Here is a 26,343-nt window from a genome sequence, read left to right on the forward strand (position 1 = left end):
ACAATGGGATGGATGTTGAACTGCAGATGAGACAAGCTCTAGGCCTATGATTAACAGGCTTGGAGACAATCATGAGCTTCAGATAGTAAATGCAACAGGAAGTGCTACTGTACTGTAGACAGATGGTGAATTAACACATTTGTATTTGTGTTTCTGACATAATGCTGCATTCAGACAGAGGCAGCAATAACTGAAACCTTCATACAGCACATCCGCCCGCTGACAACAGAGCAGTGGTTTGCAGCTGTCTGGAGATTATAATAATTGCATATTTGAAAATGGAGCATATCAAAACGAGGCAACAGCAACAGGTTGAAGAACAAGTGTGAAACTTGAATTGCACATCTGTGGAATTATTTTAATTCAAACCTGCTACACGTACATGACATTGGAAGGAAAACAGGGGAAATAAACTTGAAAGGCAAACGCTGAAAAGACATCTTTTAAATTATGACCCGGGGACGCAGATGATTCAAAGTTTTCTTTCCAGTGTTTGCTATGACATGTTGTTCAGTGTGTAAGTAGACCATGGAGATTTACTGCATGTTAACAGACTTAGTGTCTCGTCATTGTGAGTTTCTGGTTTTGCTTACACAGTCACGTTAGATTTTAATCTGCTTCTGATCTGAATATGCAACTGAGGTTAAAAAGAAGAAGAAAAAACTTTGTTCTGACATATACTTCTTTTCCACCTCTTATGATTGTTGTCAGTGCTCTTTATATAAATACAGTAGCCTACATCTACTGAATACAGTATAGAGATGAATGCAATTCTCATATTAAACAAGTGCTCTGAGCCAAAGTGTTACATCAGCTTATGTTCAGCATTGTGTTGCTTATTTTATGATTTTATTTCATTTCAAAATATTTGAATAACCTATATATTATTATGGGATGTAATATTGAGGTGGATGCTCTTTCCTTTAAAACATGTACTATGCACTATTTTATGTAAAAACTAAAAATATACATGCATACAGTAAAAGACATTTCAAGAACATTGCATAACACAATTACAAGGGAAAACATGGTATTTGTTCACTTTGAAAGCTAGAAAGGCTTTAATTTACATGATTTTACCAAACTGGTAGATTGATATGAAAGCAGCAGTGTTGTTGTAAAGAAAAACTGATTTCATGGGGGTTAATTTTACTTGACAGAGGATTATTAAGAAATATCAATATCGAAAAGTGAGAACTGAGGAAAATCTCCTCATTATTTAAAGCAAACAAAGTGAAACTATGTGCATCTCTGCAGATGAGTAAGGCAACATCACAAGGCAAGTGGCCCACTGACTTGATCAGAAATGGATCATATTCAAGTATATATTTATTTAATTCATGGCACTTTCTCTTGGCAAATGTATCTATGTATAAATCTTAATTTTAAGAATCTATGAAAAAGGAGAATCATATTAACTTAACCAAACAAAAATTATCTCTGTATTACTTCATTTCATTTCATGAATCAAATCAATCAATTGGCAATAAATGTCTTTCCCCCCCTGAGAATACTAACATCATTATGGCTGCAGCAGAGATGGCTGTACTTCCCTCTAATAAATGAGGAATCAGCTGATCGAATAAGACACAGGTTAAAGGCACAGCAGAGGTTTCTGAGCTGCTAAAAAACAAGTGAAATAACCACATCACTTGTGAAATACAAGTGAAATAGCTCTGAATTTCTTTTCTTAACACAGAGCATTCTCTCATCACCTAAAATAAAAACACTTCATTCAAGAAATCACTTCAACATCCGCCTTTCACATCCCTTTTTTCCCTCTAATTTTCAAATTAAGAAAAATGTAAACAGTTTGCTTTACAGAAGCATACAAAAGTGGTTACAGACACTCAGCACAAGTTAGCTTAGGACATTCACATTTAAAAAAGACAATCAAGCCCTTAGAGTCTAAACTGGACTATTAACAGCATGTAGCGGGAAATTAAAGCAGGAAGTCGACCCGATCTGAAGAATAAATGTGAGCTTAAATATAATCTGGGTTAAAAAGCCTGTTGTTAAAACACTGTAATACCAGCTGAGAGTGTGATGATGGGAGGTTCATTACATGGGCAGAGCTTCCTGCATAAAATCAAGAGCATGGTTGTTTAGATTGTTTAAATTTACAGGCTTTTTCCACAGTAACACAAACAAGTCAACAAAAATGACCAATCAGGACTCAAGTATTTTTTTTTTTTTTTAAATCCTCCCTTTTATCTTCCTTTTCCTTTCAAAGTAATAACCAGCACAGTTCACGGGCAAAGGTTGGACACTAAAATGTGATATTATCTTATTTTTTTTTATTCAGCTCAAGGGGTTGCCGGATTTTGACTTGACTTGAAATATCACGTCACACACTGGATGTAACCGCACCGTTAGCAGACAACTATTTCTTCAGTCATCTTCCCAACACACAGAGAAGGACACTTGCGGCGGCATTTTCTTTTTCCAAGAAAAACAAAAAACAAACCAACCACACGGGCCGGTTTCACACAGGTCAAATTCACCTCTGATTACCCCCCACCCAGTCTCTGTCGCTCTCGCTGCTCCAATCCTCCCACGCCCACCAGCACTTCCAGGTGCAGACGCGGTGATTTCAGAGCCTGGATTATAAGTCTGAGAGCCCCTCTGCGTGTTCACTCAGCTCCATCGTGTAATAATCCAGAGGACGCCTGAGAACAGAGAGAAAAACGTCTGCGAAAATGCACATGCTTATCAAAAACCATGGGAGTCAGTGCCTGGCAATTAGAGCCACTGTCCCCAGTCTATTTCTGATAAAGAGTCTTTAATTGACCTCAGAACTCAGTTTTATCCAACTCCACTGTGACTTGTTGCTTTTTTCACAGTGAGTTCCACTTATTATTGGAGTTTTCCAGCAGTGAAGAAACATTAGCGTGGGGAAGTAACTCTAATGTCTACAGTACAGTATGTTTCTCTCAATTGTTCAATGTTTGTGTATAATGTGAAGATAAAAAGGTCTTTCTCTTCCTTTCCGAGCTGCAATCTGACACCGAAACCTGACATTTACTCTTGACATTTCACTCTCACAATGTTGGGCTTTTCTACTAAACTGACACTTTGCCAGAGACATGGATTAAATATACAGAGGTAAAAAACCATAAATATCGCAAGGATCTTTTAATCTACAATTTACATTGTAGAAATGTACCCAAGGCTGAAACCAGAGGCAGCAAACTACTTCCCTTGTTCCAGAGGCCCCAGAGCCTCATTTTGTTCTTTCCCTAATATTCAAAACACCCGCTGAATATGGAGCTTAATGACACCCCTGATTGAATATCCTATTCATATACAGTACTGTATGCTAATCACAGTGTAATGAAAAGAAAAAGTCAAGAGTTTAACAAATGTTAATGATTTGGTTTTGTGAGGATTTTTCTACAAGCAGTCGTCACAGTGACTTGATTTGTGATCAGAGGTGTAAGAGGAAAATTGCACATATTACAGTAGGAGTTCTCACCTCCTCCTGTAGAAGTATGTGAAGAGAGCAGCTCCGAGTCCCAGCAGCAGCAGCACTGCTATTATCAGGCCGATCTGCAACCCCAGAGTAGATGCTGGGAGAGAATTAAAGTAAAAGGTCAGTTCCTCTTCCTGCACAGGTTCAGCTTAATGGAGCTTTCAAAGAGCAACAGGTTGCGTTTCCTTGATGGGCTGCAGAGCACAACACAAAGCAGAGAACCTGTAGGACAGTTCGTCTCAGACTGTTGCTGCATCACAGTGCAACAGTGATGTGAGAAAGTGAAATTCAGATTTTCTTCTTTTAGTTTTTCTAGTTTTGTGTTTCCCAGATGTATTATCAGAACCGCTCACTGGTACAACATTTAAATTCATAGGACATTTAATATCAAGCCTTCAAATCAGCGCTCCTTTAGCAGCTTTGTCAAAAAAAGAAGAAACAGTGTAGATAAGAAAAAAAAACTCATGCTGCTGAACTTGCAGAAACCTCTGAATGTGAACAACCACAGCCTCATTTCATGCTGCATGATGCAGACCCAGTTTTCCGCTCAGTTAGAGCAGTGAAGTCAGTGAGGGATGGAGAGCTGCAGCTCTTCCTTTAACAGACGACTGCGTCTCGGCCCACTCCTCTCACTCTCTCATCACCTAACACACACAAAGTCCATGTTCACACTCTTCATTTCCCTGATTGAGAGAGACCAAAATTCAAGTGCTTTCAAAAAAGATAATTACAGCTCCCAAATGAAGGGCTACACACCGTCACTGCATTCACCAGTCGTTGTAGCTTCAATGTCACAAATGACTCCTGGAGCCATAAAAAAGGGTTGAACACTGATCATCAAATTATGAAAATTATTAGAGCTTCATAATGTGATTTCTTAAAGGTCCCATATTATGCTGTTTTTCAACTATTTCACATGGTTCTAAGTTGTCCAACCATATAGTATTCCTAGTGTATTGTCCCCAAATCAATCTGCAGCTCTACATCTCTTCAATCTAAAAGTGTCTCTCCAGAGCTCTGCTGAGAACGAGCCGTTTCTGTGTCTGCACCTTGAAATGCAAATAAGATGTGTAAACCACGTCCACTCCACACTTGTCACGGGGAGAGGGTGTGGTTTTCACTACAGGTACATGTGCCAGTGTTGACATAGGGACAGGGGTCGGGCATTGATTTCCGAAAAAAAAAAAAAAAATTCTGAGACTGGCATCTTGTCTGAAAAAATGTAAATGTTCTTTCTATTTTTTTTTCTTTCTTTTTTTTTACTGTGGCAGAAGGAGAAACATGGAGAGACTCCTACTACCATCAGAAAGTTCTGTGTGAAACTGTCAAATAAAAAAAACCAAGTGAAACTGAGGAGCAGCACAAACTGTGCACTGTTGTATGGACTGATGAGAATATTGAGGTGGTTTTGCGCCGGGAGAGGAGACTTCCTCGTTCAGATGTCTCTCATTCCGTGATGAGGAGTCGGACCGCTGCGCTGATGAGAAGCGGCAATTTCATTTTTAATGACATGCGGCTGTTTTTCAGTCAATGATTCAAATCGATCATCTGGCGGCCGCGGTACCGACGGCTCCTCCTGTATCTACCGCATCTTCATGTCAAATGACGGACGGACGGACGGACGGGGGGGGGGCGCTGTTCCGGAAAAGTGTCAGCGGGCAGAGCTCACGTTTTTCCAGACTGGCCCAGGGGGAGTATAAGGAAGTACCGGGAGGTGGAGTCACTTGAGTTCAGCGCATCCTGACGTCAAATCTGCCAGCACTTCCAATTCGCCTGTTTGGAGACACGATCTCAAAAAAGTGTAGAAATCAATGAAGGGAGTGAACAGACTTTTTTCACCTCCAGGCGTCATAGAAAGGCCACGGGAACACATAGGACCACTACAAAACCTGTAGAAAGTGGATTTTGCATAATATGGGCCCTTTAATTATAATCATTTCATTTTCACATAAGACAGACTTTATAAAAGTGCTGTCATCACTAAGATTGAGAGAACGTGTAAAGGACCTGGATGTGAAATTTGTAATTCAATAAAACACACTATGTTTTCAGTCTTTTTTTTTTTTTAAATCTTCCAGATGCAGATGATGTACACATGACTGTGTACTAAGAATGAAAAAAACAAACATCCTACATATTCAACTATCAAAATAAGAGCATGTCACCAAAGTCGCACACAAAGTCAATGTAGGATGAAGTTCTTCCTGTGTCACTATGAAAAAAGGTCTTGAATACCGACACCGGCATGTACTTAAATTCTACTTTAGAGAGAATGAATCTGGGTAATTTGGCTCAATATTCAGACCAACGACCAGGGTTCAATGAGGCTGAAGAAATTAAAAAGAGATAAAAAACCAAATAAGTTCCTACTTTCATCTGTGCTGAACAGAGAGCGAAGCGTCTGGAGTAAAATCCTTTTGTGCTCACAGACTGAATCAATACATGACATTCACTGGAGAACTGGCTTCTTGTTTATCACATCTGTGAGAATGTTTCACTTTTCATTTGAGATTCTTGTTTTGTTTGACAAGTCATGCTGGGAATACACTGCCAGCTTTGTGTACTGACTCTGTCTCTCGACTTAAGAGTTTTCAGGCTCCTGAAATGTTGGATTTCTTGTCATTATAATTTTGTCCCTGGTTTATTTTTAAACAGAAAACTTCACCAAAGTGCCACCTGCTCCACACGAAGCTGCTAACATGGTGAGAAAATATGTACATTTTTGTATCATGTTCAGATTCAGCCTCAATCTTGATAATATACAATCAGTGCTTTATTTGTTTTGTTTTATGTTATTTGTTTTGGACAAGGATACAATCTGCCTGTGTTTCAATTTGTGCTTAACACCTGAGGTTTGGTCGGACTCGTTGGAGTTATAACAAGCTGGAAGAGGTTCAAGTGCCAGTAAAGCTGCATATGGCCAATAACTAAGGATGAGGGAGAAGTTATTATTCATTAACATTAAGTGATCCCTGGATACCATTTAAAATAATTGCATAATCTTAACCAGAGACGTTCTTAACGCAACTGTAGGAGCCATGAATGAGTTGTAACTTTAAGGGTTTTTGTTATTTTGCTTCTGTTTGTTTGGATTATTACATCATTTATAATCACTGTGTAGTGGGATAGCGGGTCACATTAGTACATCACATGTTCACCTGTTGCTTTCCTTTTGCATGTGTGTGAGTGAGAGTGAGTGAGTGAGTGAGTGAGTGAGTGAGAGTGAGAGAGAGAGAGCTGGGTTGCTGTATTTTTTGTTGACCGCTATTTTCCTTTCTTTTCTTGTTGATGACTGTGATTACTTTGACTTTAAGTTTGTGCACTTTACAGTAAGAGTTGTCACAAGTTCCAGCATGAGTTTACCTGAGTAAGGAAAACAAATTTGATTGGTCGTTATCGAGCGGGCGGGATATTCAAAGCTTGGGGCAAGACCGAGCTCGGTGTGTGTGTGTGTGTCTCTCAGACGTTTGACTGACGGATGACGGATCCAATATCATTGGCTGATTGTGTGCAGCGTGACGCATAATTCGTGTGCCTGCATTATCCAATGCGAAAACCCCCCCCCCCACACTTTCATCCCGGATTTACTCAAAAATAGAATTTTGCACAGAGTTTGGGCTACATCGATAGACATAGATGAGTTATTACACTAATGTTAAGACCCACAGTGGGCTCAAATTCAATTTTCTTTTCTGTACACCTTTAATAAACAGTTGAATCCTTAGTTTAAAATCCCAATGAGTTTCTTTTGTAAGCGTATTGGACACCCGGGCCCAGCCTTCGCCTCTCTGTAGACTGCAGCAAAAATTCCCTTGGTAAAGGCTTTATTACATTACATTGCTGAATCACTGGGTTAATGAGTCTGATTAGTACCTGTTTACTTTTTGATGTGAGGATGAATTAACTGTGACAACAAGCATTTTAACTGTCTGTCTGTTGTTTGGCTTGTGATGCCGGTGGTCACCTGTACTTGTGAAGCGGTCCGTGGTTGGAGAGGAGCAGACGTCTCCTTGAACTGAAGCTGGATTCATGTGAGATGTCTGGATGATGAGAGCTTTCTGGTGGTCGGACAGCGCCTGGATGTTCCCCCACACTCGCAGCCAGCCGGACACGCAGGAGAAGTTGGCTCCTTGAACAAGAACGAATGAAGTGTTTCATTTTCTACACATTACACTGCTCAAGATGTGATTCTGCTACTTAGCAGCAGAGTAGATGGTGTGAAAAGGAAACGGGAGATGGCTTTGTCCTGAAGAGTGTCATTAATGATGTGTGTGAGGGATGCAGATGTAATAATGACAGAATGACAGCTATAGAGCCCATCTATCACTACATGATTTTCCTTCGGTTTCAGTCCTATAAGAGTTTAATCAATCTTGCTGTGAAAAAAGTTACACTTCAAAAGCTCTTGCACTCAGTTCTAGTGATACTCTGAAGTGTTTCTGCACTGACTCCTGCCGTTAAGACCCTGCAGCGCAAAGTAAATGCAGCCAGCAAGATCATCTGTGCCCCCCCCCGCCCTTCCTCACACCCGCCTCACATGTAGAGATATCAGCATTGCTGGTGACGCCTCTCACCAACAGTGACAGTGTTTATAACTAATAGATCTTTATTGTCATTATGTAAAAACAATGAAACTTCAGTTTAAATTTCTCCTCAAAAACCAATGGTGACAGTGGTCCATAACCTCCTCTTTAATTCTGTGAATGGACAGAGAAACAGCTCAGTGATAAACCTGTCTAGTCTTACTTAATACTAATAGAATTACCAACCAATCACCTCACAGGAAATAATGACCCAACCTTGTGTTCCTGACAGACAGCGAAGATAGATGGACTTAAGTATTTTTGCAGAACAATATGACATCACAGTGAAATTGCCCTTTGACAGAAAACAACGTCCTCACTTTATCTTTTCATTCATTTTGGGCTTATTATGCCTTTATATGATAGGACAATGTGAGAGACAGGGAGTCAGGGGAGAGAAGGATGGGGATGACATGCAGCAGTCATAGCTTTAGAGTCTGCTCTTCCTTTTATTCTTCTCTAACCTTTTATACATTTTAAGACTATTTATTCTATTCAATTATTTCAATTTTGAGAGAAGCCACATCAAATTCCATTGTAAAGTGTGTGTAGTGGCATAAAAATACACTTATTAAAAATCAGCTAAATGTGGTGGTTTCAGATGAAAGTGCCTCACCTTGGAGATACAGGGCAGAGATGCCACAGTCACATCTCTTCTCCAGGTAGTCGGCCACCTCCGCGTCCCTCTTCCCCTGTATCAGACCCGTGCAGTCTGTGGGAAACGGACAACAAGCAGTCGACTTTAACAACTACAACAACAAAACACATCATCATCCTCCACAGGCTGTTCTGGGCCACATTTTATGCATTTTGGTTCCGTTTGATTTACGATCCCTCACCTCCCGACTGTTCGTGCCTGTCGCTGGAGAGGGGGCCGAGGCAAAGGTCGATCTGACTGGAGAAGGCGGGGCTGGGACAGAGGTTGGTGCTGTGAGGCGTGGGGGAGGAGCTTGTCCAGGAGGAGGGGCTTCTCACCTCGCAGCAGGAACACCGGCTGAGCGAGACGGGACCGTCTTCCACCGACCTGCACGTACATGCAGCAGGAAATCAATGTGTAGTGTATTCACCCCTCGTCAGCAGTGAATGAACAAAATGTATTCGAGGGATGATAAAGTCAAAAGCTCATGGATACCTAGGTAACGTAGAGAGTCGCTATACACACCAGTTTGTTCAAAGCAAAGTTATAAAGGTAAAATCTATCTGCTTAGTACATATGAGAAAGAACAGATATTCATTTTTGATTACAAAGTCATTACAAATGACTCATTCATATTTAAATAATAATACCGCCACCTGATGCTGCTTGCTGTTGCTGAAGTGAAGGAAATCAGCGTTCATTACTACCCAGTTGTTGTGTGCAGTCTATTATTTTCTGAAGAATAATTCTCAGCATGTGTCTTGATACATTACATACAGTACATGCTAGATTTTTTCTCACGTTCTCCTGAGTGAAGTGAATACGCATGCTGCTGCGCTGAGCCGACCATGCTCACACAACCAGGGTTTCCTTCACATTTTAAGTGTAACCCCCTGCTGAGTGTGACTGATTGAACTGTTCACCTCAAATGCTTTTTCTCCTGGAATTTTTTTTCCCGTCACTACTTCAGGTTGTTTCAATCACACATGAAGCACACATGCAACACATGAGGCCGATCAATCACCATCATATACTCAGCTAATCTGTCTTACTTTTCCCACAGGTTTCCACATGGTGTGATTTTATGTAAATGTCAAGATGTTAATGGAGGCAGCCATGTCCAAAAATATCAGTGAAAACCCTGAGAACTGAGCCATGAACACTATTATCAGCTCCACCTGTCCTTTTTTATGATTGACAGACAGTTACATTTATGACTTGTTAAGTGCATCTTGTGCCAGTTAGAAGTGCAGTAGCGGTTACCATGGGTATCTTCTTCCTCTAAAGGTCCAGTGTGTAAAATGGGGTGAAAACCGTGACATCTAGCGTTCAGATTCTAGATTGCAGTGCTCACAAAAAAAAACAACAACTTTAAAGGTGAATTTACAGTCATATTTACTCAGGTTTGCACAGCTTTTGCTCGTGTTAAACCTGCACAATCTGTCTCTCTGTTTGGTTTTGAAACATGTGAAGAGTTATACAGTATAACTAAAAAACTTCTCACTATTTTCTATACCGACTAACTACTAACTCTCTCTGCTGTTTCCTCCTCCTTCTTGGTTTATTTAATGTGTGCGAAACCCGCGAAATGCGCTCTCTGGCTGGCTGGATTTTCCATTCGGGCTGCCGTACAAACATGACAGCACAAGATCGCGACACTCTCTAAAGCAAGACCCTTGCTATACTGTATGTATAGAATAATTATGGGGCTACGAAAGCCAAACAAATTTTATTTTATAGCGATTATACACTTATACAAATATATTCATGGGTAGTATATTCAGATTTTGCCAATAAACCTTGCCGAATATTACACACACAATAACAATGTCTATGTCCATGTTTTCTGGTTCTTTGTAAGATAATAAGATAAAGGCCTTTTTGTGGCAGCTTCAGCAGTCAGGTAATAGCTTTCATTGAGTTCGAGACTGTGAAACTGAGTAAAAGTTCAAACCTGTTAACACTGTCTAGTGTGTTGTGTGTGTGTGAGTGTTGTACCTGAGAGCTGGAATCACTTGTCTCCCTCTGCTGGTGGACAGAGAGGACAGCAGCTGCTGGTTTTCACTGAACACAAGAACATCTCTCAGACTGGAGTTGGTGAGAGCGGTGCCAGCTCTGCAGACACTGAACAGGTCGTAGCACAGGACCACCGCTCCACGCACCGGCACGGTGGAGCCCTCTGGGAAAGTCTGATCTATGCAGGAGAGAGAGGGGGTGAAGGAACGTACACAGACATGGCAGGAATGAGGATGGGGAGAAAGAGAGACAGAGTTAAAAAAAAAAAAAGAGAGAAGATGGGAAACCTTTGTAAACAATTCTTGAACAAAAGCCTCTTCAATGGAGCCAGATCGCTGACAGGTTTTGGGATGTCTTTTCTTCTTTTTTTTGTCTTGTGTTTGTTTTGTATTTATTTATTCTTATTTATATATGTTGTTGTTGTTGTTGTAGTTGAGCTCTTTCTGCTCTTGTCTTGTTTTTATGTTTTCTGATGGAAACTAATAAAAAGTTGAAAAAAAAAGAAGAAAAGAAAATTTGGCATTGTAATAAAAGTTGTATTGACACTGAAACAAGTATTGGCATTGAAAAATGTTCCACTGAAAAATAAAACACAGGCATAAAAAATACAATATTTGATTTGGATTTTTAAAAATATATTATCATGCATTTTTCAATGTCAGTCTTCAGATTTATTCTTCATGTCCGTCTTTTTTCAGTGTTTGTTTTTTTACACTGACACATTTTTTAAAATCCATATAAAATATTGTATTTTTTATGCCTGTGTTTTATTTTTCAGTGGAATATTTTTCAATGCCAATACTTGTTTCAGTGTCAATACAACTTTTATTACAATGCCAAATTTTACTGTCAGTGATCTGGCTCCATGGTCTTCCACTGTCTCACCTGCTCCAGTGACATTTCCAACAATGTAGAATCCATCCCGGTCGATAGATCCGGTCAGTGGAAGAGCGATCACAGTCCCGCTGCGCTCCTGGTCCAACACACTGAGCACCAGGCCCTGCAGATCTGTCATCGGGGGCCCGTGCAGCTCCACAAACGCCCTCTGTTGGCTGTGATTGGTCCAGTGGCCACTAGCCACCTCACTGAGGACCACGCCCTCGGGGGCTGGCGGCGGGCGGGGGCAGCTGTTTTCCCTCAGAGGAGTGGGTGGAGCCACCTGTGGTGATTGATACATTTCTAATATTAAGTTTTTTAACAACTTATATCTGTGATATATCCACTGATCTGAGACATCATTAAAGCAGAAGTAAGCGATCCGGTGGTTTTGGCTAACTTCTTGTCAGCAGATGGAGATAGCAGTACCCGCCCTCGTCCCTACGTCACCACATTCACACGCATCCCTTGGCTGCACACACAGAGAGGACTGCCCCTTTATGCCGTTCTCTCTCCTCATTGGATAAAGGTTGTAGGATACAAGGAAAGTTTTCTCCTCGGCTTACAGCAGAGCAGAGTGACTGACAGACCTGTGTTTCAGACCAAACACTCTATAGAAGTGATTGCCATTGGAAGATATAACTATTTAAGACTTATATTTACACAAATATTCACCTTACTTCTGCTTTAATCAAAATATTAATACAAAAAGTTATAGTGCTCTATAAATAAAATTATTATTATTCAAATTATTATTAAAAAGAGAAAATATTTTGTTAAGAGGAACTATGTAAGTCTGGTTGCTTTTCTGCTGTTTTGCTAACCCTCCTCCTGCCAATGTGCATTTGTTTACAATGAAGCCGGCGAGAAACCAATGAGTAGAGCGGTAGATAACGTTATATATCATATACAGTGTTATGATGTGTATATTTGTGTAGTTTAATCTGTCATAAACAAGAGATTACAGGTTACGGGGCGCGTTTGTGTCATGGTGCTCAGAGACCAGAGCTGGGACACTGGGATGGTGGCACTGATCTTGCAAAGTTGTTTTTCAGCAAAGAGAAACTATGTGGAAGGGAAGGAGTCTCCATTCTCCCTGTAACAAGTTAAGCCATTTATTAAACCATCACAATTACTCCAAAGTTGTTTAATTAAGGTAAAAATGTAGCACAGTTATGGTACAAATCCTGCATAGTTCCTCTTTAAGTTGTGAAAATCTGGAAAAGTATTCCTATGATGACTGATTTGTAATGACTAGAAATGAAACTTTCTGCCATGAGAGTTTCTACCCCTTTATTAGAATTAGTCAGGACTGACTTCCTGTTTTATTGAAACAAACTCTGAAATCTTTCCCCTTTGTACTCACTGAGAAAGCAGACAGGTCGTGGGGGTACAGGCCTCTGCAGCGACTCAGGGCTTCATCACCAGGCAGAACTTCTGGATCCTCCAACAGGGGCAGCTGACCTGGGGTCAGAGCTTTGCTCAGCTCCAGCGTCCCTCTATCTGATCCCCTCTGCCGGTACACCACTGCATCCAGCAGGCCCTTTGTGGGAATCCCCCTCTGCGAGGCAGACGGGGGTCCAAAAGGGCTGCGGTAGAGCGCCACGGCATCCGGTCCATTCTGGATCGTATTGGGAGGCAGGCGAAGCGATGGAGCTGGCACCAACCTGTCACTGCCCAGCAGAAAGTAACCCTTGGAGGTGGTGAAGTGTCCGCTCAGGCTGATCTCCCTGTAGGGTTTGTTGTTGTGTGCGCTGAACAGCAGGATCCAGATCCCCTGCAGGGACACCCTGCGACCCGACGGGTGCCACAGCTCGATGTACTCTCCGTCCTCGGCCGCGCCGGGCGTGTCGGTGTTCAGCTCGTTGATAAGGAAGTCACTGTTCCCCCATGGTGGGAGGTGGGGCGGCGTCTCCGTACCTCCCGGAATAACTAAAACACAAAACAAAAGGTTTAAATGATTTTTTAGACGACATTATTCACTTTTGTTTTTTTCTTTTTAAAGTATTTTTTGACAGGACAGTTGAGACAGACAGGAAATGGAGAGACAGAGAGACAGAGAGACAGAGAGACAGAGAGACAGAGAGACAGAGAGACAGAGAGATAGAGAGACAGAGAGACAGAGAGATAGAGAGACAGAGAGACAGAGAGGGCCATCGGAGGAATCCAACCAGGGCCGGTACAGTGAGGACTGTAGCCTCTGTATATGGGCTATAAGACTCACTATTGAAAAGATACAAAAACAGTAACAAAGTACAAAGTGAACATGAAGACACAGAGCTGCTCAGTTAATTGCAATGTAATGTTTGGTACAAGTCCAAAGAAAAATTAATTAATTAATTTTATATTTTAAAATATAAAATTAAAATGTTCATTTGAAAATAAACAAAAACGCAATATTATGTTTTTTGCATATTGTGCATCCTTAAAGGGATAGTTCACTCAAAATCTACTCACCCTCATGTCGAGTAAGGGCTGGGAGAAGTTTCAGAGTCCTCCGTGCCTTCTCTGAGTTACAGCGGGGCTCCGTGCAGCACTGCATGTCCATATGACGGTTGCGAACGGACACCACTTTTCTTCGTCCAAAAAGACACACCAAAAAACATCCAAATACCTCCATACTACTCATCTGTAATCAGCGCCGTAACGTAACCGTGCGGGGCCCCGCACGGATGGCCGATGGCGGCGGCCTGATGGCGGCGGCCTGATGGCGGCGGCGATGGCGGGGGGGGTTGACAACAGAGCAGAACAATCCTGCCTAGGAGCTATCCATGGTAACTTAACCAAAAAGTCTCTTGAAATATCAAAAAAAGAAGAGAACTATGGACTGTGGAAGCTTGAATGGCCAAAATACAGAAGGTATCATGACGTGAACCATATGTTGCGGTGTAAAAAAAAAAAAAAAAAGACCGTTGATTCGGTGGAAACCCGGCTTAACGGGCGGGGGCGGGGCCCCCCCGCCTCGCGGGGGCTGCGGGGGTATACTTTACGGCCCAGTCTGTAATGTCCCTCTTGTATTGAAGCCCCAACATGAGAAATTGTTCCCAAAAAAATTAAATAAGTCTATATTTTAAGCTTGTTTGTAGCAGAAGCTCCCAGTGTCTGTCAGTGTCCCAGTTCCCAGTTCACGGCTCCACAAATCGCACGAGATTCCAGCAGAGCAACACTGGGAGCTTCCACTACAAACAAGCTTAAAACATAGACTTATTTAATTTTTTTCGGAACAATTTCTCATGTCGGGGCTTCAATACAAGAGGGACATTACAGACGAGCACTATGGAGGTATTTGGATGTTTTTTGGTGTGTCTTTTTGGACGAAGAAAAGTGAGCTCCGTTTGCTACCGTCATATGGACATGCAGTGCTACGCCGAGACCCCCTGTAACTCAGAGAAGACACGGAGGACAATTTGAAATTTCAATTTTGAGTGAACTATCCCTTTAACATAAAGCTTAGCTTAGCATAAAGGCTGGGAAACAGCGAGCTGGACTTTATCCACAGGTGACAAACATGCCTTGCAGCATCGCTAAGTCTCTGGTCAGGAGGTGAAGTGCTGGGCCACTTCTTTGTTAGGGTGCAGTGACTTCCACTGTATCAAGCATCTGTTACTGTTTATCAGTGAGTTTTACACCTCATTGATGTTAGAGACAAACAAGGCCCTCTCTGTTCTCTGTGTTCATTTTCTCCATATTTGTGTGTTTTTGCTAAAAGCTCACAGACACTGATGAAGCGAAGCAGCACTTCTGGAATCGATCAGGGCAGTGAGGTCGGTGTTGCAGTGAAACACAATTGTTAAAAAGGCGCAACTTTTTGAAGAGAACTTTATTGTTGTCATGACTGTTCCCTTTTACTCCAAGCTGCCATCTATTACTTAACATCAATTGCTTCCTGCCTTACTTCAGCTAAGCTACACTAAGATAACCAGATGAAAGCTCTAGTTTCATAACTAACTAGAAAATATTAGTGGTATCAGTCTTATTCAATTCTCATCCAAAAACCTAATTAGCATATTATTCCTTTGATTGCAACAGTATTGAGTTGATTAAATAGAAAACAGGTAGCAATTAATTTTAGTGCTGATCTGAAGAGGAGAAATTTGGTTTTAATTTAATTACAGCTCATTTTCACTATCATGTAATGACTCTCCAAATGTGGAAAAATCTGAATCTACAACAATTAGCTTGCTTATTATTATTATTTTTTTTAACACGTATAGGAGAGGATCCTTACAGAGCACAGGGTTTCCTGCAAAATCCAAACACACATTAGTATCTATATACAATAATGCTATGGTATAATATACATAGTTAGACACTGTGCTGATGTTTTCTCAAGTTCAATATTTGTGAAAGGAGAAAGAGACAAACGGCCTTATTCATTTCTCTTGAAATCAGTTCCTTCTGAGAGCAGAATGACTCACAACTCTTTAATTTTCAAAACTTCTACTTGATCAAATCAAATCAATTTATTTATAAAGCACATTTAAAACAACCAAGGTTGACCAAAGTGCTGCACAGTTCAATGATCACAAATTACAGACAAAAGGACACACATTTTGATGACATCACAAAAACCAGCACTTCTGTACCACCTTGATCCCCAAAATCATGAAATTAAGAAAGTGTGACAGTGCTTTTCTTCTAGTCAGACAGGAAACACAAGTTACTCGAGGAGAAAGGCAGACACTGACAGTGCTGCAACATGTCTGTTGTGACTTTAACAAGTCAAGAGTTGTTGCATTTGATAAAAATCAACAGGACTCTTCAGTCAGTATGCAAACAGTGTCATGGAGCATTGCAAAGAGGACAAGTGGAAACGACTCAAACTGATCTAATCAATTCAAAGACAGGGATCTGGCTGGTACACAGGTGAGTGAGGCCTGACATCAGCATGATCTTAGAATAAGTGGACAGCTCCAGTACGTCAGAGTGTTACTATCTCTGAATGCCTCTACAGTTACCACATGTGGTCTCACTTCCTTCCTCTATACAACAATAAGCGTGTTCATGTTGCTTTGCTGGTGTGACAAACAGGTCAGAGAGCGAGAGAGAGATGGTGGCTGGATGCTCAAGGTGTTAGTCGGCCCCCAACAAACAAACTAGGCTGCAGGGCGTGTGTGTGTGTGTGTGTGTGTGTGTGTTTTAAATTTGCTGGTGAGATTCAAAGAATTTCAATGATGCTGGTACTGACCACCAAGTTTCTTTCTTTTTTTTTAAAGTATATTTTTTGTCTTTTCATGCCTTTATTAGACAGAGCAGCTGAGAGAGACAGGGACGTGGGAGGCAGAGAGAGGGGGAACAACATGCAGGGAAGGGATTCGAACCAGGGCCACTTGCAGCGAGGACTGTAGCCTCTACACATGGGCTTAACCTCCTGCGACACTCGCCCCCCCGACCACCAAGTTTCTGCTTTTATACAGGCCTACTTGTTCCTGTGATGAAGCACTGTCCCCCAGTTCCTCTTTGAGTGATTGAGGAAATCGATATTCTCCCTGAGGTCAGCTTCTTGGGTATAGCCTGTTCATTCTGAGTAATACAAATAAACTGTCACTTCCTCTTGGTGACTTGTTATTGAAATATAAACTCAAGTGCTGAAATTTAAAGCCCTAGTATGTAACTTATTTGGCTTTTTATTAGCAAAAATCGAATATGTCTTTCATAAATACGTATTTCACTGAAGTCGGATCACACCCGCATACAAATGAAAGCTTTCTCCTACCTTAGAAAAGTTGTTACAAGTCGTTACAAATATACAAGGGGGGGGGGCACACCGAACCGAGGCGGCCATGTTGCATCGCCATTTTTTACGTTGAGTGGCAGCGTGACCGTAGGTAACCACGGAAACTCAGCGGAGCTGTCGGCTCGGGGAGAAAGTTTTCCAGGTAGCGTCTGTTAAAAGTGTCACCACTGTGTAGTGTGAGGAAGGACGGAGGCACTGGTGTTGCATTCAGGTGCAGTCAGACAGACGGCCGTTGGTAAACCAACCGGATGTCATTTTACTCCACCAGAGAAAGATGGTAAAACGTGGGTCAGGTAAACAATACCACATCACCATGACAACATATCGTCACGCCTGTATTGTTGCTGGCGGACCACTTGTTTATCCTGTTACATGCAGCGTCTGTTGTCTGTCTGACGTCTGCCCGATTTCATGTGAATGCAACATCAAGAAAACGTTCCGATATGCAACCGCACCGCTAGATGGGGGGAATTCCTACATATTATACCTTTAAGGGTTAGTTACAGGTTGTCATAGTCATTTCAGTTTTATCAAACACTGATGTGCTTGATTCCTACACACTATCACACCTGGAGTCCACTGAGCTCCACAGCTGTAGGTTAGTCACGTAAATCAAACAGTTGAGTGGTTGAAAAAGAAAGTAGTCCCAAAGGAAAGTCCTGTTTTCATTGCCAGAGAAATCTGGGGACACTAGAAAACCACCATTTTCTACATACTGTATCTCTGCCAGTGCTCCCAGTTGGCTCTCTCAACTTGGAGCCCACTCAAAACCTACTGCAGGTAATGTGCAGACCATGCACGACAACCTCACGACAAACCCACAACAAATACCACAAAACCTTTCTTTAAATGCTGGTCCAGCTGGCAAAGTGCTCCCCCCTTGGGTGATAATAAATTATTGCTCTGGAGCTTTTGCTGGTGTGCGGATTTTTTAAACAAAGTAAACATGCTATTTTCTGCTCTGCGTCTGCATTTTATAGTGATCATGATGCAATGTGTACACCGATTTCAAAAATAATCAACCTGAGCAAAACAAGAGCAACAATCTAATTATAATTGAATACATCTATTAAAACACAACCTGGAAGTTGTTTTTCAGTACAAAACTAATAATGTCAATTAAAGACAGAAAAAATTAACAGAGCATTTTTTTTGTTGCATCAAATGTTGTTGGTGTGAACTGTGGTGGTTTTAACCAACTGGCATGTCTATGTCTATGGCTAGAATACTGTGATGCTGCTTTAAGTGTTAATAATCAGCTGTTGTAATATTCATGAAGCTCAAGCCTCTAGGCTGATCTGGTGGATCTGTTCTCTCCATGTAAAACACAGACTGAAAACAAAAACATTTCTGTATATCCGCAAAACATGGATATTAAAACAGGTTTTCAGGGGTATTTACGTGCACATTCATAAGCTGAACCACTCATCCAGAGACTCACCGATACTGTGAGGGCAGATCTTTGGCCAGGGGCACTGGTTGGGCAGCCCAGGAGTCTGTGTGGCCTCCCAGAAGACACCAGGATCTCTGGCCCAGGTGGCCACACCACAGCGACTGAGGGAGAAACCTCCCTCACGCAAACTGACAAAATAATAAAAACAGTCAGACACAGGCTTTATGATCCAACCGTTGTCCTTAAAAACATCTAAACACATACAGTACATGAGTGCATGAGTTGCTGTAGAATTTGGTATCCCATGCATGCTCATGTCCCTCTTAGGATGAACTGCAGTAACCTTGGTAATCCTGACTTCTCCTCTTGCACAGCCCATTAAAATATGAATTTGTCCAATGATCAGGTTTATAATACTGTAAAAGTACCTGCACAGATAATAACACACGCTGTACTATGGGATGCTAACATGCTGAGCTGATGGGGACTATGATAGCCGAAACATTATGTATGTCTACTATTATCTACCATTGTGAAAGTGTTGGCATGCTGTTGTCAGCATTTTGCCCAACACACCATTGTGCCAAAGCCACAGCCTCACAGAGCTGCTGACGTGGCTCCAAAACCTTCACCTCAATGTACAACGCTCAGGTTTTCATCAGCAGCAAGGTGTCAGATTAACTCTCTCTTTCTGATCTGAGTGTAATTGTCATGGTCATGTGTTTAAAAGCTGTGATGACACTCCCCAAACACAGGAAAAGTGCAACAGCAAAGAGGAACAAGTTGATCTCTCATACACCCCAACACCAACTAAGCTCCAGCTTTACTGTATTTCACAACACACTTCTGAAATAAAACCAACAAACTCATCTGATAGCCACACCAAACACACACTACACTGCAGTCTGATAGGTGTGGTTTTAATAGTGGAGTGGAAAACCAGCGTGGTTTCTTGCCTGTTGCTGAGTTGGTAGGGTTGTCTGCCTGGGATGAGAGTCTCCGTGAGGTTGGCACTAGGCTTGTTTCCAGGCCCGGCGAACACAAACGCATCTAAAGGCTGGATCTGGCTCAGCGGACTGCCCACAGGGAAGTCTGAGGCTCGGCCGCTATAAATGGCCACCGCTCCAGACTCATCTCCTGTGAAGAAATTAGTAATAGGGAACAAAGAATTTACAAGAAATGAAAGTGAACAAACCGATTCAAGTTGACCAAAACACATTTAGCTCTCCATGACGTTCTATGTCTCATAGGCCTTGTTCACACTGCCACTCCAAATCCGATTTTTGTCATATCCCGATTGTATCTAGTTAGATTTTTTGACAGTCTGAACAGCCAAAAAACCACATGAGATCCGATTTTTCCAAAACAGATTCAAACCGCATACGAAGGTAGAAATTCAAATGATCGGATTTGTAGAGATCTGATTCAAAGTGAACGGTGTCGTTGCTCAAATAGGATTTGGAAGCGTCTTTTGTGTCACTTGCAGCGCGACACAAGATGGACAACGTAATTGCGGAGAGACGGAAGGCATCGTTGGTCTGCCTGCACCAAGTGGCCCCGTTCCAGCGGTGATCGCTGCATGGAAGGCCGCACTTTTCAGCAGTCCCACGATTTGGGATATGAACACACACAGTTCCCTGTTATCCATTTTGTTTGATTTGATTTGTTTGATTTTAATTTAATTTATTGGTTTATTTGACAGGGACAGTGCAACACTGATCAACAGAATTTAAAAGAAACTGCAAGTGAGCCAGAGTTACAGTAGCCAGTAAGGCTAATTTTCATCCGTTGTCCCTGGCCAGATGTTATAGGCAACCTAATTGTTTGTGTGCTAGAAACCAATGCGGATGAGACATGCAACATGGACACATGCAGATCGGATCTGACGACTTGCAACTAGAGATGCACCGATCCGATACCCAGATCAGATATCGGCTCCGATATTGACTAATTAGCTGGATTGGATATTGGATGAATGAGGCCGATCCAGCATTCTGATCCAGTCATTTCTTTTTTATTAATATCATACACAGCAATACAGTTACAGCCATCTAGTGTTATTTATTTATTTTTGCCGCTAATGTACACTTTTTTATTTGTTAATAAGTAATATTAAGTACATTTATATCTGTGTTAATTTGTTACCTTTTTTTAACAAGACTAAATGTTTATGTCAAGCCTGATGCCTTCACTCACATGGCGAGGTTCATTCATTCAACAGTAGTAGGATCAGATCGGTATCAGGTATCGGCCGATACGCTCAGCGCAGGTATCGGTATCGGACTGGATCGGAAAAAACTGGATCGGTGCATCTCTACTTGCAACATGTTAGTGGACTGTCAGTCAGTGAGATTGGATCATGATCAGATTTGCAGTGTGAACGAGGCCATATAGACTCAGGTGTGTCATCCTGAGCACTAGAGAACAGGTTGTGAAAGCCCACAGCCCACTGACCTTTCATGTAGCTCTTCTCTATGGTCAACCAGTTCCTGGAAGACTCCACGTTCACGTCCACACTCACACTGACCCTGTCTGTCTTCCCGTCCAGCACCACCAGCACCAGAGCACCTGCAGCCGGGGCGTCCGACAGCTCCACGAAGCCGTCCACCTGCCCCCCACCCAGCTTCAGCTCGGTGATGACCGGGCTGGTTGCCGGGGCGGCGGGCGGGCTGCAGTTGTTTCTCTGACCGGGGGACGGGGACGACACCTGAAAGCCCCATCGATCTTCGGACAGCAGGCAGCGCTCGATGGACTCGTCCCCTTCCAGCGTCGTCTCGTCCTCGACGAAGGCCGGCTCCCCCGGGGTCAGGGTCTCGGCCAGGAACTCTGCGCCTCCCGTGCGGCGAGTCATGTAGACCACGGCGTCCACCAGCCCCACGGTGGTGACGTTCATCTTCTCACCGTAGCGGGCAGCAGACGTGTGGTAGAGGACGATGGCGTCCGGGCCGTTCTGGACCGTGTTGGGAGGCAGGAGGATGGACGGTTTGGGAAGCATCTCCACAGAACCCACCAGGAAGAACCCTCTGTCGTCGGTGCTGTGGCCTTTCAGGTCCAGCACCTTGTAGGCTACGTTTCCATTCCCGTTGTAGAAGACCAGTGTGTATCCCTCCAGCGAGGCCCGCTGCCCGCTGGTGTGATACAGCTCCACAAACTCAGTGGTGTCCAGCCTCGGGTTGTCGGCGTTGACCTCGCTGATGATGAGGCACGGTTCACAAGTGACGGCGACCGCCAGGCAGAGACAGGCCACGGGGACAAAGCTCCCCACCATGATGCAGCTCTTCTGGAAGCACTGAACAAACCAAGGCAGCTTCTGCAAAAATACAAAAAAAGGAACAGAATGGCAATCAGCTGCTGCACCCCACATGAGCTACAACCATCAGTTGATTGTGATTTTTCAAAGAAACTATCTTTGAGCTTTGGACAGTTTCAAGCTGTCAACTTGAACTTTAGGAAATTGTGATGGACATTTTTAAACATTTCACACAGCGAAGATGAATCAGTCACTTAGGAAATGCTCACTTACAGCCTACATTCCTCACACCCATAAATAAACTGAGTATTCACAAGTTTACCAACATCCTGAGGGAGTAATACTTTATTATTAAAGGACAACAGCCCCTCCAGCTAAATCTAGACCACAGACTGAAGTTCACAGCTTTATTAGATTGACTGTTTACCACTTACAGACCACGGTGCCCCGAGGAGAAAAAAACACCATAATATCATGAATGAGTCTTCTATGAGTCTATTTTTTGTTCCTGGTGACATTGGGCATGCACGTCTTCTGCATGAGTCATGAAATGTTGCGAAACACACACTGGCGAGCAGATGGAAACTTTGCATGAAACGGTGAAATGCCTCAGCTGTGGATAAATGGGATTAAATAGAAGGATCATCTCAAAGAAATTACAACTGTAGGCTGAGTTTTCTTTTTCTTTTAGGATTAACTTTTTTTTAAATGGGCTAAATAAACAGAAATCTCATGCAATTTTGCCGATGTCTGTGTGTCATCTCTCCAGAATCAGATCTAAATCGTAACGTTAGCTGTGATATGTGTCTTAAAGAGGCTGCATTAGTTTGCACGACAGCGGCTCTGTGGGAAGAAAAAAAAAGCACGCTGGGACAAATAAATGGACGTCTAAAGATGGAGAGAAAGAGCCTGTGGAGTTCACATATCTGCCCTGAAATCATCTCCCATCTCACAAGACTTATTCCAGTCACGGCTCGGCTGCTATGCATGCATCTTTCCCTCCGAGGAGGAGAAAAGAAGAAGGAGAAGGAGAGGAAGAAGGAGAAGCCTGTCAATCTGCTTCCTATCACCGCCACCAGCCCCCCCGAAAACGGCTTCGTGACTTACCCGCACTTCCGAACCCGTCGTCGGCCAGGTGTCGCCTGTTGCACCGTCGAAGCCTCTCCGCTCTCCTCTCCTTCCTTCCTTCTTTCCTTCCTTCCTTCCTCTTGTCCTTCCTTCCCAAGTCGGAGATAATGTTTGGTAAAGTTAGTTTTTTAGCTCTCCGCCGCTCCCTTCATTCACAAAGCAGCAGCACTCAGCACTCCCTCCTTCTCTCCGTCCCCCCCCTCTCTCCCTCGGACTGTGGGCGGTCAGACTGGGGGTGGAGGGGTGGAGGGGGGGGGGCTTCTCTTTTTTCTCTCCGGCTAGATCAGCACACACCATTCAAGCCATCCACGGCTCAACGTGAAAACGCTAGTAAACCCAGTAGAAGCCCTGTAAAGTAGTAGGCTAAGTGGTTACAATGTAAAATCCCGTTGATACAGAAAATAAACAAAATATCTCCATGCATTGTAATGCAAATTTTTAGTGCACAATAGTCCACCAAGCCTTGGAGTTTCATCATAAAACACAATGTAAAGACCTGGGGGCCCCTGACCTCACTGTGAGAAAGAGGAGAAGCGGCTTGTAAGTTCAATGAGAGCCCAAAGCCCGCCCTCCCTCCACAGGTTAGAGCTTGTCTTGTCTGAAGCTTTTGTCTGGTTGGTTTCTAATTGTTTTCTTCCTCAGCAATGATATCATATGATTTTGTGATTAGGTAACCTACCTCCAGCTACTTGTATAACTTTAACTTCCTGAGAGATGAATGTAGCTAAAGCCCACTGGGTGAGGTGGAGCACTGCCATGGGGCCCCCTGACCCCCAGTACCCCAGGTTCAAATACATTTCAAAGGGATTGTGCAACTGGAACACAATGTGGGCTTCAAGGATAAGACCTTCAAGTGGATCTTGAGTTAACTTAATCCATGGGTGCTGCAAAATATAATTATAACTAAAATCTTAGCCGCAGTACAAGTAGGCAATATAAATAATGTTTCAACTTTTTTCTTTTCTTTCTTTCTTTTTCTTTTTCTTTTTTTCTTTTTTTAAACTTTGTTGGACTGCCAAGGCACAAAAGAAGAAGAAAAAATGAAGAGCAACTTGTGGTATAACACATTCATCCAAGCACCAAAATATTTTAAGTTATAAGAATAATACATTGAAGATGCAACAAGTATAACTCCTTGAGATTATTGTGATGATTTCTTATTTGTACACGTTAAGCACAGTCTTAATTGTAATCTAAATATGTATAGGCTACTACATACTATTTGAAGCAAAGGCTTTTTTTCGTTTGTAGAGCACCTTGATTTATGCTCCTCTTGAGAATAAGAGGAATGTGTTGATAAATGTTTCAATGTGTTGTCTGACTTTGTACGAGGCCTAAAACACTGAACTCACTCGACTCACTTGTCCTGCAGACTCCTGTTCCTGGAGCAGTGCTGGTGCTCCTTAAACCTCCAGTGCAATCTATAAAAATTGACCACAGAAAACCTGGTTACAGTTTGTGCAGTTTTACTCCGTCAATAGGCCCAGAGTTTCATTTCCACTCCCTGTGGAACCAGTATCCAAACTGAGGTCGGAGCGATTACAGTGTGATGACAGTGCAAAAAGTCTGGCTTTCCAGAGCAGATGTGAAACCATAATGCATTTTATATTTTAAGAACATTGTTTTTTTTTTTCTAAATATATATTTACCTTTTTTTGTGTTTGAATAAGAGATCACATTGAACCACAAATGATCAGTGACCACAATGTGCAATGAAATGCCTTTTTCAGCAAAAATATCCAGTATCCAGGTTCACTGTGAAGCTGCAGCTGGAAGATTCTCTGTAAAATTATCTATATTGTGATATTGTGCTTTTGGCTATTGTGAAATATTGTTTGTTCTTGGTTAAAACTTCACTTAGCTATTGTGGTCTCATATTAGTGTTGAGATCCTGTGTAGATTCCCTAGGCAGGTTATTTCAGTATTTCCAGCAGATGCTCGTCCAAAGTCAGTCATACCCTCAGTTAGACATATGACAGACAAGGTTCCTCTTTGTGTATAACTTTCTAAACGTGACATGACCTGAATAGCCACATAAAAGGAACAAAAAAGTTTGTACTTTGACACTCATAATATGGAAGACCAGACAGAGATTATCCACACTATGTCATACATAGCCTATAGTTTCAGAGGTGAAAGGACTGGTCAGAATGAGGATGTGTTCAACATCAAGACAAGACAAAGTCAAACTCACTAGAAGCTAAAGTGATGTGGAGACAGTAGAAGCTTTGGGGGATATAAAATTAGAAACCTGTCAGACTTTGTGTTCTCCACACTTGACTGATGTCTTGTCTTGAGCCCATTTTGAAAACAGACACCTCTGTTATTTTACCACCACAAAATTTACAACCTCTTCCACATAATCCATATAATAGTTTGTTTCCATGTCTTGATAATATCACACTGACGTTATTTGAGTTAAATACCTCTTAGCACCACTAGATGGACCTATAAGCTCGGGTTGAGTGTTTGACCTGAAGCGCTGTCAGCACAATGAAACCGTCAGATGGGGAAAATAAACAAAAAGACCTGTAATGAGAGAGGCTCCCTGGGATGAAACTGTTTATGGGTGACTCTGATTCAAGTCTGCCCATCCAGGAGCGACTCTGTCCTCTGTATTCTTATGTATACAGGCTGTGTGTGGTTTGTACAGACAAGACACCGCTGTTGGAGTGGTGTGCTGTTTGACCGGGGTGGCGTGTATTCTGACACAGAAAAAAGGTCAGTTGAAATGTTAATGATGTACACATCCTGTTCACGGTGTGCACAAGCTGAGAGTGCAGCAGGTTTTTCAGATTTTCAATTGAGTTCCTGTCAAAACGCAGCTCGCTCTTCAGGAGTCGACAGCCCCGGTGACAAGGTGCATCTCATTCATTTGACTGGTTTGTTTTGATGACTCACTACTTTGATGTCATCGCATCTGATTCACCACTTAATGCCTCCTTGTGGCAGGAAATACTCTTCCCTTGCCGACTGCATGGAGGGACGGTGAGCTCAGTGTCACACAGGAGATGATTTTAATTAACTTGAAGATTTAATATGGGCTCACCTGTCCACCAGAAGCATTAGTGAGTCAAGTGTTTCATTTATGACTTTGAGGTAACTGAGGAGAAGGTGAATCGCCCTCAGCCTCAGCTGATTCACTATTAATCAGCAGTGACATAGTTTTATTGTGACAGTTCAGTGTAACAGAAGGACGTTTCTTTGCCTATGATGTATTATATCTCAAAATAGTGACATTGTTTGATAGA

The 26,343-nt window shown here is 42.3% G+C and overlaps 1 protein-coding gene across 1 annotated transcript; it reads right to left on the bottom strand.

The window, feature by feature from the left end:
• Nucleotides 1-335: 335 nt before the first annotated feature.
• Nucleotides 336-23,388, bottom strand: LOC146968015 (uncharacterized). Its single transcript, XM_085761862.1, has 12 exons — nt 23,072-23,388; nt 21,169-22,024; nt 19,671-19,851; nt 18,763-18,902; nt 12,951-13,516; nt 11,594-11,867; nt 10,691-10,886; nt 8,895-9,079; nt 8,672-8,767; nt 7,437-7,601; nt 3,476-3,569; nt 336-2,669 (listed from the first exon to the last, which is right to left on the bottom strand). The coding sequence occupies exons 2-12, from the start codon at nt 21,980-21,982 to the stop codon at nt 2,606-2,608; spliced, it is 2,775 nt and encodes a 924-aa protein (XP_085617988.1). The 5' UTR covers nt 21,983-22,024; nt 23,072-23,388; the 3' UTR covers nt 336-2,605.
• Between the last annotated feature and the right edge of the window lie 2,955 nt (nt 23,389-26,343).

Source organism: Trachurus japonicus, chromosome 19 (assembly GCF_045865225.1).
Source record: "Trachurus japonicus isolate A0001 chromosome 19, Traja_1.0".
Taxonomy (NCBI): Eukaryota; Metazoa; Chordata; class Actinopteri; order Carangiformes; family Carangidae; genus Trachurus; species Trachurus japonicus.

Coding starts and splice junctions, on each gene's coding strand:
- LOC146968015 (XM_085761862.1), bottom strand. CDS start 21,982: ATGGTGGGGAGCTTTGTCCCCGTGGCCTGTCTCTGCCTGGCGGTCGCC. Junction 10,887..11,593: donor TGGAAATGTCACTGGAGCAG/GTGAGACAGTGG, acceptor TCTCCTGCATAG/ATCAGACTTTCCCAGAGGGC. Junction 2,670..3,475: donor ACATACTTCTACAGGAGGAG/GTGAGAACTCCT, acceptor CTCTGTTCTCAG/GCGTCCTCTGGATTATTACA.